Source organism: Lepidochelys kempii, chromosome 7 (genome assembly GCF_965140285.1).
Source record: "Lepidochelys kempii isolate rLepKem1 chromosome 7, rLepKem1.hap1, whole genome shotgun sequence".
NCBI classification, from domain to species: domain Eukaryota; kingdom Metazoa; phylum Chordata; order Testudines; family Cheloniidae; genus Lepidochelys; species Lepidochelys kempii.
Genome location: NC_136386.1, coordinates 85,160,746 through 85,176,363, shown reverse-complemented (window position 1 = coordinate 85,176,363; position 15,618 = coordinate 85,160,746). Strand labels below are relative to the sequence as shown.

The 15,618-nt window shown below is 44.1% G+C and overlaps 1 protein-coding gene across 1 annotated transcript in view; it reads left to right on the top strand.

The window, feature by feature from the left end:
* The window catches only part of SPOCK2 (SPARC (osteonectin), cwcv and kazal like domains proteoglycan 2), a 65,151-nt gene that overhangs the window by 24,727 nt on the left and 24,806 nt on the right, over window positions 1-15,618 (top strand). Inside the window, exons 2-5 of the mRNA XM_073353609.2 lie at window positions 1,438-1,446; window positions 4,771-4,816; window positions 9,975-10,089; window positions 14,788-14,902. Of these exons, the coding sequence (XP_073209710.1) occupies window positions 1,438-1,446; window positions 4,771-4,816; window positions 9,975-10,089; window positions 14,788-14,902 (285 nt within the window). The remainder of the gene's footprint in view (window positions 1-1,437; window positions 1,447-4,770; window positions 4,817-9,974; window positions 10,090-14,787; window positions 14,903-15,618) is intronic.

Here is a 15,618-nt window from a genome sequence, read left to right as displayed (position 1 = left end):
GACTGTGTAGATGACTGTGGGTTGGCAGGGATAGAAATTTGCCAGTTTGCCTGGCAGAACCCCTGCATCTGGGCTTTGAAGCAGTAATGAGAAGCCCCAGGTGACGGCATGCTCCTGACAGCTGCAGTATTCTTATAGGACCCAACTGCATCATACAGTTCCTGCATCATCATTCCTGAAGGCAGCTCAGGAAGTCCTTTTGTGATGTACCTGTATGGTGGGTTCATGGTTCACTAGGGATGTAGATGTCCCAGAGATGGGCTGAGCTAAAGGCCTATACCTAATCTCTCCCTTACAAATTGCTGACAGATAGTTGCATCTAGAGAATATGTTGTTACCAATCTGTGACCTTCAAAGGCTGGAGTTGCGTAGGATGCCATGTCTTATCACAGCCTTGTTTTGCTCAGCCCTGTCCAAGTGCACTAGCAAGAGCTTCTCTAGCATCAGCCCCTTGCTTAGAGGCTCTACGAGAGGGTGGCATCCCCCAAGTCCATTTTGTAGAAATATAGGATTTCTCTTGGCTTTCTTCCCATTTGGGATAAATGTGAAGCCTACATAGGAGCCAGCTCTTCTCCTGAGCTGAGCTGCAGCTGCTGATATGACATGTGGTATGGCTGATATCAGCCCCCAGGGCTCTTGGACATGTCAGAATGGAAGATTAACACTGGAGCTGTGGATGGTGCGCTAAAGAGAACAGCTGTGACCAAAGGGGCAGGGACATCCATTTTACTAGAAGCCAAGTAACATCCTGTGACAGCAGTAATTTGGCTTAAATCAGTAAAGAAGTCTCTTGCAATAGAATATTGGTCACTGCCAAGCCTCCTAATGATACCGTCCCCCTCCCCTATATTCTAAAATGTCCCTTCCTGGGTGTATGAGAAGGGAGTTGGCATAACAGGAGAGCAGTCAGGATTTCATTGCCTGCAAATACGTCATAATTTTTTTGTTTGACGTTATTTTATTTCAGAGAGACTGCAGAACAATAGAAAGGTACTTATAGTACTGTGAAATCTGCTGTGTGAAACATTACATCCATCTGCTGAAACATCACTGTTTCTGTCCCAGGGCTAACCATGAAGTGTTGGGAGCAGTGCCGCAGCTTACGCAAAGCCCTGAATTATCAGCCTTTGCCTTAACTTTTGTTCCTTGCAATCAAATTCCATTGTTGCCATTGTGACAGAAGTACGATTTAATAAATGCAAAGTAGGAAAGCAAGAAAAGATGCATTGGGGGAGTCTTTATAAAAACACATCACTTAGAGGAAATGAATTATGACTTTTCAGGGAATTTAAACAAAGAAATACTGTCTGTGTGATCATAAACCCAGCCCTTTCTTGCAGTTTGAGCTCTGGCAGTGTCAGTATATTTCATGTGTGTTCTCTTCTCTCTCTCCTTTTGTTTTTTCACCTCCTCTTCTGCTGTGGGCTGAATTCTCAGGAAGTGGAGGTTAGTATTGATTTTTGAATCTGGTTTCATTTAATCTTTACAGGGCATCTGTGTTATGTTCCCTGTGTTCTCCACCCCAGCTCCCTCCCTCTAGTTTTAGTATATCAGGAGAATATTTTGAGTTGATTTGAACAGTTGCATGTTGCACAAAGTATGGCCAGGTTGAGTGTGTGTCTGTGTAGAGCCCTGCAAATCTGCGGATATCTGTGGACCATTTTTGTGGATCATGGATGGATGTGGATCCAAATTTTGTATCTGCACAGGGCTCTATGTATGTGGTTGCGTGGGTGTATATGTGAGGGTGTGCCTATACATATGCACATATTTGTATTGACCCCCATGCAGAGGACCACTTAAGTGGGAATGAAATGATGCACAAGCCTGCTGCTGGCCCTCTGCGCAGGGGTGAATTTCATCCTGAGAAACTGTATATGTAATCATCACCACAAGATGGAGGGCACTACTGATGGAATTGAAACAGCGTCTATCAGAGAGGATTGTTGTTACATATTAAGCATCGACAATGCTCAGCAGTGTATAAAAGTCTAGGAAGACCCTGTTCCTGCCTCAAAGAGTTAATAATCTAAATAAGCCCAGACAGTTCAAGACGGACCTCTCAAAGAAGAGCATTCTACAGGGTAGTGAACTCCTAGTACCGGAGACTGAATTTCCTTGCTGGAAGGGACAGTCAACAACACAGTTGTTCAAAGGGTGTGGAGTGTATGATCTACTGTAAATTAACACAGGCCATCAGGGCACTTCAGAGAGTCTTTCAAGAATGTTTGTTCATGGATGGCAAAGGTAAGAGACCTGCAAGGAGAAACCCATTCTAGTGCTGACATTACAAATGAGATGCACATCAGTACTCTCTTCCAGGGCCTGGATTCATTTAAAGATTAAACCCCTCCCTTCCCTCATGTTTTTGTATTCTCTGCATTTGATTCTGTGTATATAACATATTAAAGGCCGGGGTAATCAATTATTTTTTGTCAAGGTCCACATTTCTTGGTCAAGGTATAGCCAAGGTCCAGACTCCAGAGAAAATAATAACAATAATGATAATAAATAAATAAAAAGATGTTTGCAGTCTGTTCAAAAGCATCTGGGGGTCTGGATTTGGCCCACGGTCCACCTGTTGACTACCCCTGTTAAAGGAGAACAGCTCCAGTGATTGTGATGGGGCTGTTAACTGTTGGTAACTTTCCAAATCTGGAGACTGTCAAGACACAAGGGAAGGATTGACATTTAACCATTGTACAGCATGGGGAGGAAGTGTGGCTAGAGCAGGGTACTGCAAGTCAGGACGAGGGGCACCAGAAGGTGGGGATAGAGAGAGGACTGGGAAGGCTTTGCCCGACACATGAGGTAAAATGTTGTCCCCCCGCTGGTAGTACTGCTGGGGCCTCAGAGGCAGCGCAGTATTGAGCCAGCAGGTCTTTGCCCCCCTGCCCACAGAGAACAGCAGGGCGCAGGAGCTTGGGCTGGTACCGCTGCCAGCAGTCAGGAATGGCACTGCCTCTCCAGGGCTCCCCACACACTGTCTGTGTGGGAGGGGGATACCAAGGAGCTGGCTCAAGGGGTGCTGGTCCCGGGAGAGGTGGTGGTGGCCTGGGCAACAGTGTTGCCACTGCCAGGCCTTTTTTACTGTTCAGGCCCCACTAGAAGCCTGAACTCTGCTGGAACTTCCTAGTAATGCCTGAGGTAGTGCAAGGCAGGGCCAGGCTGGCTCAGTCACAGGTGTCCGGCCAGAGTGAAGGGCCAAATCAGGCCACCAGAGGGCACTGGTGCTGATTAGGGGGTTGGCACAGAAAAACATCCATCCTGCCCAGCAATTTAACTTTGAGGCTCAGGATCAAATCCAGTAAGGCCCATCCCCACCCTCCCTCTTGAGACCCAGGTAGTGCCCCTGGTCAGGACTCCTGGGTTCTATTCCCAGATCTTCTGACTTGCTGTGTGACACTAGGCAAGTGGCTTAATCTCTGCACCTCAGCTTCACCCCCCACAAAACATGAACTTTAGACCTATTGGGTCTGGTATTATTCCTTTAATTTTCTTATTTTTATTGCACATCTGACTTTTATCCTTTATTCTCCATTTCCTTGCCTTAATAGTAGTGTTGCTTTTCCCTGGAAATCTGTGGAAAGATTCTACTGCCCTTTTGCTTGGTGTGGACAGAGGCTGCTGTCATGGATGGGCTGGGGAGCGTGGAGAAGCAGTGAGGGACCTCAGTGCTGAGCCATCACAAATGATCAATCACTTTTCAGGATGAGGGAATCAGAGACAAAGGATGTGTGTTTTTTCTTCCCAAGAATTGTACCTCGTTCAGCACCTTAAGAAACGGGATAGAATCTAGCCAAGCAGCATGCTGACACTCTAACAGCTGTGCTTCATCTGAGATGCAGATAACTTTTCCTGCCACTTACAAGCCATGACCTGATGGCCCCTTACAGTGCAATGATGCTGGGGCAGCAAGCAATGTACTACTATGAGTGTACGGAGGTCCCTGCACAAAGGAGGTTAGGGCAGTAAGTCCCTGACGTTCTAAACTGTAGATTCCCCCTGTTGAATATGTTTGTGTAAATGCACCAGGTGAATTGGGAAAATACAGATACTCTGTAGGTCTTCACAGGTGCCTTAGAGACCGTTAACCCCAGTTTGAGGTTAGGGCATCAGACTGCTTCTGCCTCCCATGTGCCGAAGCAAGATTTGCACCTTTCTGCAATGAGGCAAGAATTTATGTTCTTCAGTTTTCCTATTTGTGAGGTTTGACATTAAATGAACACACCAAGGACCAAGGCAAGTACAATCCTGGAATTAGATTTAGCAGCTGGACTTTGGTGTGAGGGCACAAGCATGCACATCCTGCAATCCCTCTGCATTGTCCATCTGCGCAGTTGTGTGAGCAGGCTGGTTACTGGAATGTATGAAAATCTCACTGTTGAGCGGTGGATCTGCAGAGCTCTGTGTGTGTGAGGCAAACAAGGTTTTGTGTGATAGAGGTCAGGAATGTTAGCAGAGCTGTGTGTGTGTGTGTGAGAGAGAGAGAGAGAGAGAGAACTAGGCCTTACTGTTTCCAAGAGGACCAAATTCCCATCACCAGCAATGCAGAACACAAAGAATAAACAAACACAATATGAATTTTTGCAATGTCTTTGTAACCACATGTGTAGCCCTCTGCTAGAGTCCCAGCCGTGAGGAAGGCATTATTGTTACATCCCCAGGCCAGTGTTACCTTAAACATTGATCAGGCTCGTAATTCTGAGCATTTGGATTTTGATATTTGGCATGTGCTGTTGACTAAGCTGTTCTCTCTTCCTTCACTAGGATGACTATATCAAGAGCTGGGAAGATAATCAGCCAGTTGATGAAGGTAACTTTATTTCTTGGTTGTGCTCACTTTTTAAAGAGCTGCTGACTTTTCCAGGAAAGGTCCTAATAGGAAGTCCTGTGGCTCTGAACTGAAGCTCTTTCTGAGACGTGTTCTGCACCAATTACTTGATTCTTATGTGGAAACAGAACCTTTGTACCCCCGAGGAAACCCAGCAAGTGGGGCTGCCGATTCAGTGGGTGTCACTCTTCCCTCTGAGCCCCACCAGCCAGTGAATGGACAATGGAGGTGCCCTCTGTTGGATGAGATTTAAACTGAGGTCTTGACCACTGTGGTCATTAAAGATCTCATTCCACTTTAGTAAGAGTTCCTGTTGTGGCTAAATTCTAGCTTGAGTAAATTCCGCCTGCATTTTCCCTGCAGATTCAGCATGATACAGTATTCTTTACTTAGATGCTGAAGGTTTGGGTAGGGATGCTGCAGCAGCTGTAATCCAGCCTGTGTTTACTATACTTCAGTGTAGAGTTAAATGATCCCCCTTGGCAACTTTTGTAAAGACACTAGATAAATGCTAGGCGTTGTTGTTTTGTTTTCATCTGCTCCTGTTGCTGATTCTCCAGCGGAAGTCAGGATCCTTATTTTGACTCCACAATGAATTGCTCTGGAAACAGGCTAGGGTTGTGAAGTCTTGGATGATTCTTGTTTCAGGTTCAGGGGGAATGTACTTGAAGAAGCAATGATCCTATCTTTATGAAGCTAGCACTAATCATACAAATGAATGAAGAAACCCACTCCAGAAATATGACAAGTAGGCTAAACTGAATCAGAATAGGTTGTATTTCAGGATTTGCTATGAGGCATCCACCTCCCTTTAAATAAATGATGATATTCTTTGAGTGTTGATCCTTCTGTCCCCCACCCCTCTGCACAGTTTTACTGCACTCCTAACAGGTACCTGAACGTTGTTCTCATTTGGGCATGATCCCTGCATTGGCTCAGGATACTGTCCCATCCTGCTGGAGGTGTGCTGTTGCCCCATTGCTATGCCTAATGCTGGATTTCCCTTCAGCCAGGGCTTAGTCTGCTGTGTGCTATTATGCAACACCATCTACACTCACTTGTGAAAGGCTGTGAAATACAAGGCATCTGCTGGTGTCAGAAGCAGTTTGATAGGCACTCTAGCTAGCAGCCAGTGCTGCCTGCCGCAGCTGTTCATCTGTCCATGAGGAAGTTCTAGGCAGTGGGAGATTGTGTTCACAGAGGATTGGACAACATCTGAGACCCAGCATGTGACGCATTAAAAAAATCTTATGTTTGTTTCTTTGCAGTGCTTGAATTGGCCCCCAAAGTGCAGTTTTTCAAACTGGAGGGACAGAAGCATGGCAGAAATTAGTTCTACCTCATTTATAGATGCATAAATTCCAAGGCCACTGCTGTGGTCCTCTAGTCGTACTTCCTGTATAGGCCACAGAACTTCCCCAAAAGAACTCCTAGAGCTTTTAGAAAAACATACAATGTTGATTTAAAAATTGCCAGTGATGGAGAATCCACCATGACCCTTGGTAAATTGTTCCAATGGTTAATTACCATCACTGTTAAAAATGTACACCTTATTTCTAGTTTGAATTTGTCTAGCTTCAACTTCCAGCCATTGGATTGTGTTACACCTTTCTCTGCTAGATTGAAGAGCCCATGATCAAATATTTGTTCTCCATGTAGGTACTTATAGACTGTCATCAAGTCATCCCTTACCCTTCTCTTTGTTAAAATAAATAAAGCTCCTAGAGTCTGTCACTGTAAGACATGTGTTCTAATTCTTTAATCATTCTCATGGCTCTTCTCTGAACCCTCTCCAGTTTATTAACATCCTTCTGGGATTGCGGGCACCAGAACTAGATATAATATTCCAGCAGCGCTAGCACGAGTGCCAAATACAGAGGTAAAATAACCTCTCTGCTCCTACTCAGTTTGGATGTTTATGCATCCAAGGATCACATTAGTACCTTTTGTCACAGGGTCACACTGAGAGCTCATGTTGAGCTGATTATCCACTACAACCCCCGATCTTTTTAAGAGTCACTGCTTCCCAAGTTAGAGTCCCCCTCCTGTAAGTATGGCCTACATTCTTTTTTCCTAGATATATACATTTACATTTAGCTGTATTAAAACACACATCATTTGCACCCAGCTTATCAAGAAATTCCAATCGCTCTGTCAGTTAACTACCTTCTTCATTGTTTACCACTCCCCCAATTTTTGTGTCATCTGCAAACTATCAGTGATGATTTTATGTCCTAGGTCATGGATAAAAATGTAAAGTAGCATAGGTCTAAGAACAGATCCTTGTGGGGGGTGGGGATGGCAGGGGAGGACTGCACTAAAAACAACCCCCCTTGATGATGATTCTCTGTTTACAGTTACATTTTAATACCTATCAGTTAGCCAGCTTTTAATCTATTTAATGTGTGTTAATTTTATATGATTAAAAAAACTAAAATCAAAATGTTGTGCAGTATCAAGTCAAATGCCTTACAGAAGTCCAAGTATATTATATCAAAACTATTACCTTTATCAACAAAACTTGTAATCTAATCAAAAAGATATCTAGTTAGTTTGACAGGATCTGTTTTCCATACACCCAGGTTAAGGGCATTAATTATATTACATTTCCTCAATTCTTTACTAATTGTGTCCTCTATCAGCCACTCCATTATCTTACGCAGGATTGATGTTAGACTGACAGGCCTATAATTACCCAGGTTATCCCATTTACCCTTTTTAAAATATTGACACACCTTTAGCTTTCTTCCAGTCTTCTGGAATTCCCCAGTGTTACAAACCTTATTGAAAATCATCATTAATAATCCAGGGATCTCCTCAGCCAGCTCTTTTAAAACTCTTGAATGCAAGTTATCTGGACCTGCGGATTTAAAAATGTCTAAATTTAGTAGCTGCTATTTAACATTCTCCTAAGATGCTAGTGGAATAGAAAGAGAGTTATCATCATCTGATATGACTGCGTCATCTGTTTTTTCCCAAATACAGAAGAGTAATATTTATTGAACACTTCTGCCTTTTCTGCATTATTATGGATAATTCTACCATTTCCATCTAGTAACTGACCACTGTTAAACATTTTTTTGTTCCTAGTATGCTTAAATAAACTCCTTATTCTCCTTAACTCTGCTGGCCATAGATTTCTTTTTGTGTCCTTTTGCTTTCCTTATCAGTGTTCTACAACTCCTAGCTTTTGATTTATATTTATTGCTACAAAATTCCTCTTTTTTCCATTTGTTATGTCTGCCTTCTCTTCCCCTCTAAACCAAGTTGGTTTTTGAACCAATATGGCCTTCTTCTTTGATAGTGGATTTTTAGGCATCTAGTAAAGTATCCTTAAACAATTCCCAATGATCATTCACATTGTCTGATTAAATTCTTTCCCCTGGCTGATTAGGTGCATAATCATTTTCAGCTTTGTAAGATTGGCCCCTTTAAAGCACTAAGTATATATAATTCTGGTCTGGACATTATTCTATTTGTACGTTATAAATGTGATCAAGTCATGATCACTTGTATCTAAGCTACCATTAATTTTAGTTCTGTGATCAGGTCCTCTTTATCTGTGAAGATGAGATCTAATATAGAATTTCGCTGTGTTGGATGCAACACTTTTTGAGTTAGGAAATTGTCATCTGTAATATTGAAAAATACCAAGGATGTTTTGGTACTGTCAACAAGAGATCTCCAGCATATGTCACTCAGTTGAAATCATGCAGCTCCTTTTCCTACACATTATAGTTAGGTGCATAAGGAGCTGGTCATCCTGTTCCCTACTCGATTTATTTGGTCTGTAACAGACATTAACGAATTTGTAGTTTTGTGCTTAGTTAGCTTTTATTGTGTTATCCATCACGTCCTGATTTGAAAAGGTCGGGCTCCTGGTCTTTAATCTGCCTGAGTATGGGGCTGCAGTGACTCAAGCTGAATCCCTCTGAGTGCTGCCCCAGCAATAAAGCAGCTCATCAGTGATTAATATCTGTTCTTGACAAGCTGACTTCTTGCTATCCTATAGATAGGACCCCAGTGAACTGATATTTTTCACAATTCAGAATGTGAGCAAATAAATACATGCCATTTTGTTGACACTATCTCTCTATGTTGTTAGTTATACTTAGCACCTTCTAAATGTTAACTCACCCTAGGCACTGTACAAACACAGAACAAAAAGAAGGTCCCTGCTACAAAGTATTTACAATCCAAGTACAAGACAAGAAAGAACAGATGGATACAGAGACACAGACAGGTGGGGGAATGCAAGAAAACAATGAGACAGTATTGGTCAGCATGATAGGCAGAGGTCTGAGAACAGCTGTCTAACTATTGTCAAGGGTTTTGTCATCATAACAAAGGAGAATTTTAAAGATGGATTTGAAGGAGGACACTAAAGTAAATGTGAAATGACTTAACAAGGATCATTTGGAGAGTCTGCAGTAGAGCTAGATTTGAAACTTGGATGTTCATGGCTCCCAGTCCTATGCTCAAACCACTTGACTACACTTTTCTTAAACCGCAGAACATCATGTTGTCAGATAATACAGTTTTGCAGGAGCTACCCTTTTGAAAAAGGAATGTGGGACAACCCTATGCTCTAGAACATTCTGTGTTCTGGGGAAACAGGCTTTTTACAGAACCCCATAGAATCTGTTTAACACAAAATCCTGTATAGACCGGGTTGAAATTTTACAAATTTTGATTTTGCAACAAAATGTTTCATTGCAATTTCAGTGCATAAAACTGGACACATTATTTTGCAAAAATTTCATTCTGCTTTTTGACCAGGTATAGAGCTGGTGGAAAAAGTCCAAATTCTGATTGGAAAAAAATGGCTGAACTTTTTGAGAAATGTTCATGGTGTTTCTCACTGTACTCTAGTCCTTTCCCACTGCCAATAGTCAGCAACATATAATGTCCATATTCTAATCCATGACAAGTACCAGCTTTAAACTGACTATTACAGATGTTCATCTCCTGTGTTGTGTGCCCTCCTAAAATGAATATTAAGACACAAGACCTATGTTGAGGCAGTCATCACTGAGACTCTCCTGCCTCATTCAGGGCGGATAGTAACTGTAGCGGAGCTGGTAAGAGAGATAAGCGCTGTTTGGTATGCTAGCTATTCACCTTCTTTTTCTGTCTTCAGGTTTGGACACAACCAAGGACCCCTGCCAGAAAGTGAAGTGTAGCCGGCACAAAGTTTGCATTGCCCAGGGCTACCAGAGGGCTATGTGTATTAGCCGCAAAAAGTTAGAGCATAGGTAAGAGAGAGTCTTGGGTCTGTACAAGATTTCTGAAATGGGATTGTCTCTGTTACGATTTATTGCACTGGAGAATACAGAGGCATTCTCCTCCCCACCTCCCCCACCATCTCTCCTTTTAATACACTGATTCCAGAAATGTCCATTAGGACAAGTGATATGCTTGCATATTGTGCCAATTCCTATGGTCCGGAAAAATAGTGACATGAACAATCTCACTTGGCAAACAATGCTATAAAGGGGTAAGGTCATAGTTAATAGGTCATGCAGAGAGATGTACTCTAGTGGTCATTTTTGGCAGGATCAGACTTGGACAGATGTTGTAAATGGTATTAATCCATTAATTTAAAATCAGTTCTTGAATTCGCTGCTCTTTATAATAATCTTCTTGACTCCTATGGGAGAACTTTTTCTTGTTTCCTAATTCTTACCAGTGTTTTTTTTACTCTGCTGCACCAACGCACACTGTTTTATTATTCTGGGGTTGACTGTAAATGCAGAGTGGCTGGGAATGTTTTTTGATCTGTTTTCTTTGTTTTATAAGAAAACAGGATCAAAGCTTTTAAAAAAACAAATAACCCTAACTCTATAACAGAGATATTTTGCAAACTGACTGAGAGGGAAAGAGAAAGTGGTTTGGCCCACTTGACCACGACAATGTTTTTAACAGTGCTAAACACCAATAGGCCACATTATTGCTAAGCCAGGCCTTAAATGGGAGTGATGGACAGGTGGTTGGATGCTGTTGTAATCCACATGGTCAGCTCCTAGTGGACACAGAAATCCACGTCACATTCTCATCTTTATTCCTGTATGACAGGCAGACCCGGGGAGCCCGCACAATCTGGCATGAGCAAAGACTTTCTTAATCAACAGAGGTGAAACTTGGCGTGGATTTTTCTATCCACTTGTGGCCAGGTAGATTCTTACCTCAAGCAGCAGTACCAGGGACAGAGCAGGAATGCTCAAAGAGCACTGGGCTTTATTGGACAGCAAAGACTGAGGATCATTTTTTTTCTGAACCTTCCTGTATCCCATACTGTAAAGTTCCTGGCTGAGTCTTTTACAACTGGCAGTGTATGCTGGGTATGGCTGTTCTTGTTGCAGGTTTGGGCTCTGAGTGGTAAAGACAGAAACCTCTCTAGGGATGTGACCATGGGGGGCCATTTAGGGATCTGGAGCAAAAATTGGGGATTGGTCCTGCTTTGAGCAGGGGGTTGGACTAGATGACCTCCTGAGGTCCCTTCCAACCCTGATATTCTATGATCATGAGTAGAAGGGACAAAACAACAATGCCAGTTGGAGGGACCTAGGCAGGCTATTAGGGTGTGGGAACATAGGTGAACCAGCCCTCCCCCTTTCTAGGAGGATGGAACTTGGAGGTAATTTGCTCTGAACCCCTCTTGTTTTCTTCAATGCCATGGATGGGCTTGGGGCAGCTCCACAGACTGGAGGTTATAATTAAAGGTGATCTTGGCGCTTAGTGTCTTCAGAGGTGATCTCCCCTTCCCCCAGGATTTGATCTTAAGAACAATGAATGCATGCCTGAAGGGCCCTGAGCGCCATAACGGAAATAGTTACCAACAGGACTCAAAAGCCTTGTCTACGCTGGCAGCAGCATGTAGGGCAGGGGTCTCAAAGTCCCGGCCCATGGGCCATCTGCGGTTCGAGAACCTCCCTGCTGCGGCTGGAGGAGGAGAGACGCGTGCAGACACGCTGCTGGCAATGTCTGCTTCAGGCACTGCTCCCCACAGCTCCCATTGGCTGGGGGGGAGAGGGACAGAGATACCATCACTAGTCGCCGGGCAGAGTCAGTCATGGAGGCAGCATCATTAGTCGCCGGGCAGAGTCAGCCATGGAGGCAGCATCACTTTTTTCCACAATGAATATAAATGAGTCAAAATAGCGAACACAGCCATCTGAGGCACGCCTTGCTGCTGTCCTGAAGGTTTCAACTGCTCAGTCACTGAGGCCAAACAGCAACAAACTGACAGAACTGAAGCGTTGCCAGGTGGCTGGCCAACACTAAAAACTCTCTGGCAGGCGAAGAATTGTATAAAGTTGTATGACCGTTTTATTATTTCTAAGAAATTTGAAATAAAAAATACAATATAAATGTTTTCTTTTCTGAACACCATCTTCAGTGACATTATTGGCCCGCTGGGAGGACTTGTGGACTGGCACTGGCCCTAAGGTAAATTGAGTTTGAGACCCCTGATGTAGGGCTACATGCCACAGCGAAAAGCAGGCTGTGATCGCACTGTGATATGTAGCTACATGCCTCAGTGAAAGGCTCTGGCAGGAGGGAGGCAGAGGAGAAAGGCTCTGGCAGGAGGGATCTGCCGGAATCTTTCCCTGATGCCTCCCCCCACCAGAGCCTTTCCCCACGGCTGGAGCTTTTCACGGTGGTGGGGAAAGGCTCTGTCATTGAGACACTATGCTGTTAAACATAGCAGTGTAGACAGGGGAGCACCGCTTGTGCGTGTTGTGAGCCATGTAGGATATATACCTTATGGTTTTTGTGTGTTTTTACTCACTAAGCAGGGCCTTACCGTTTACACTGCTGTCTATGTCTGTGCTAGGGGGTAAGCAGCGTCTGCACTCTGCAGTAAGTGTAGACATAGCCTGGCATGTTTGTGCTATGTCTGGAAGATCCCCATAGCCAGCAAAGCAAATGAAGTGGAATAGAAACCTACTCCTCCAAACTAAAGAGGAAACGAAAAGTTGTTGGGCCTTGCCTGGAATAACACTTCAGGCATAGGCTGGCAAGCAGGGTCCAAGAGAGTTCCCAGAGTCGCATGCCCTATTGTATCAATTGAATTGGAATATATGGCCCAAAGGTGTTAACATAAACCAGTCACTGCCCAACATTAAACAGTTTTAAACAAGGTTCGGGGGTTGGTACACAAAGACCTCAGCCTGATTGGTTCCATGGCAAACAAACCATTAAAAATTCTGTTAGCCCTTTATTAAAAACACAAAAAAGGAGAAACAGTTAAAACCTTTGGAATGTAGACATTAAGGCTTTCATTTTAACAACTTTCCTTGTTCCCTTTCTCTGTAGCTGAAGAGATTTTTAGAAGGAAAAACCTTGTTTGACAGTCTTTGAGATAGTATGAAAGATGGTAATAACTGTCCTTTTTGGGGAAAAGAGAAGTTAGTTAAGATGGTCTGGAGCTGTTGTTTGTTATTGTTACAGTCTGATCCCGTTTCCTACAAGACAAACCAAACCAAACGCACACAAAAAGGGAGAGAAAGAATAGTAAGGATAGAAAATGCAGTTTCTGTCACTGGTGTTGACTCTTGCTTGCAACGTCTCTGCTGCAGAAACACAGGCCCAGTACATGGTCTTATCAGCCAGTCTGAGACTTAGCAAATTTGTACCAGCATCTGGCTGTTCAGGGCATTACATTTAGCTGCCTGTTTCTGGTCACAGACTGACAGCAGTGTTGCAACATGTTCCCCCTTGGCCATCTAAGTCAGACTCTTATAGACAGAAGAATAAAGGAGAGAAATAGGGAAGACAAGAAATATGGTGGGGAAGGAAAAGAACACACATGGGTAGAGAGTGACAAAGTCTCACATCCCAGGTGGTGGTTGGAGTTTAGCTGAAGCCAGTGGAAGTGGCGATGTCATCTGGGTTCCTCTGGTCAGGACAGTTTTCAGGATTAGGATGAAGGTCTGGGGTCCCAGGAGACAGTTAGGCTGGCAGACATGATGGTGAAACTCATTCCTTCCCCATCTCTTCTTTCAGCCATCCAGCATTACGGTAGCCAGTTTGACACCCCGCCTTCCCCCCCCAATGTCTCTCTCTGAGGACCCCAAACGGGGAGTAGTAGGTAGGATAGTCCATCCTCATTATTTTGTCCACCAATAGGCCTAATTTCTTACACCAATTTTAGTTCACTGATTTCTGGTCGTCTTCTCCTTATTTACCAGTGATAATCTTAACACAGCCCTTAAGTGGTATCAGTAAATCCTTTCCTGTTTAAATTAATGAAGTCTTTCCAGCTCCTTCTTACATCTTTTCTTAAACATTTTATATAACTGGTCACTGTGACAATTTATGAACTTGCACTCACTTTTTACAGTTGAGCTTCCAATTAGGTAAAGTTGTAGGCCTAGTTATCTCAGTGGCCCTCAATGGAGAAAGCCCTGCCTCACATGTACTTTGGGGTGGTGGTTTGTTCCAGTTCCAGCAGTCAGAACTACATTAACGGGACACTGATTACCACCAGGCCCCTCAGGCAGACTGGCCCTGCCTGAGCCCATTGCCATTGCACCCTACAATGTTGGTGTCTCCCCCATTTGTTTTTCTGTGGCCTTTAAGAATCGCCTTGTTCTCTCTGCTCTTGTACCACCTGCCTTCCCTAGCAGTCTTGAGACCCAGGTAAGACAATCAATTCCAGTATCACTTGGGCTTCGGTTCTAAATCTGTTGCTTCAAAGATCACTTCTCCCCCACGCTTCCTCCCCTCTCTCTCCCCAGTTTGACAGGTGGGTGAACAGCTGCCTGCAGGCCTGCAAAGTGAGAACAATTGACCACAGAATAATAAGAATAACGGATTTCTTTGGGGAACCAAAGAGCAGAAGCCTTGAGCAAGTTCTGTTGGGAAGCGAGGAGGTGTGGGAGAACCTACCTAGCACCTATCCATCTCTCTGTGTGTGTCTCTCTCTCTCCCTGCCCCCCTTTGGATAGAATCAAGCAGCCTGCCCTGAAACACCATGGAAACAAAGAAAGCTTTTGCAAACCATGTTACATGACCCAGCTCGCATCTGTCTGCGGCACTGATGGACACACTTACAGCTCTGTGGTGAGTGGGGTGGAAAAGGCTCATATACGGATAAGGAGCGTGGGTGTCAAAGGGTTGGCTGTGGGGAGCGGCTGTGCTTCATGGCTTCCAGTGAAGAGCCAGCTATAGTAGTGCGGCTCAGGTCTGCATTGGTGTTCACAGCTATATCTGCGACAGTTCCCTAGCCACACTCCCTGGCTTTGGTACGGAGGCACAGGAACGACTGAGGAGTTTGGCTCAGTTGTCCATGAGGGGAGTACCAGGCGGGGTGATGTGAGCTCATGCTGGGGACGTGGTATCACTCAGTGCTGGATTCTGCATGGTGGTGTGGTGGTAACATTAGCAGTGGGTATACTGTGCATTGTGTACAGTACATCAAAGCTTTACAGGGCAGCATGGCCCAGTAGTGAATCACAGCTCGTTTGGGAAAGCTGTGCTGACCTCATTTTGTTGCCTGTAGATCTGGTAACTAGGAGATGGGAGTCTCTATCAGTTAAGCCTTTATCCTCCGCTTTCAGAGCTGCCAGAAAAGTGCATGCACTTCCTCACAGATTTCTAAGTGGGTATAGCCTACACCCTGATTTAGCAGGGCTGCAAGAAACCCACCTTACTCAGGGAGCTCAGTACCAAGAGCCTGCTAGTTAGAGTGGGGATGAAATAACAGAAAGCAAGGTTGATTGGAATGCTCTGGCCTGTATGGTTCTGCATAGACAATATTGCTGATTGGGTAGAAGGTG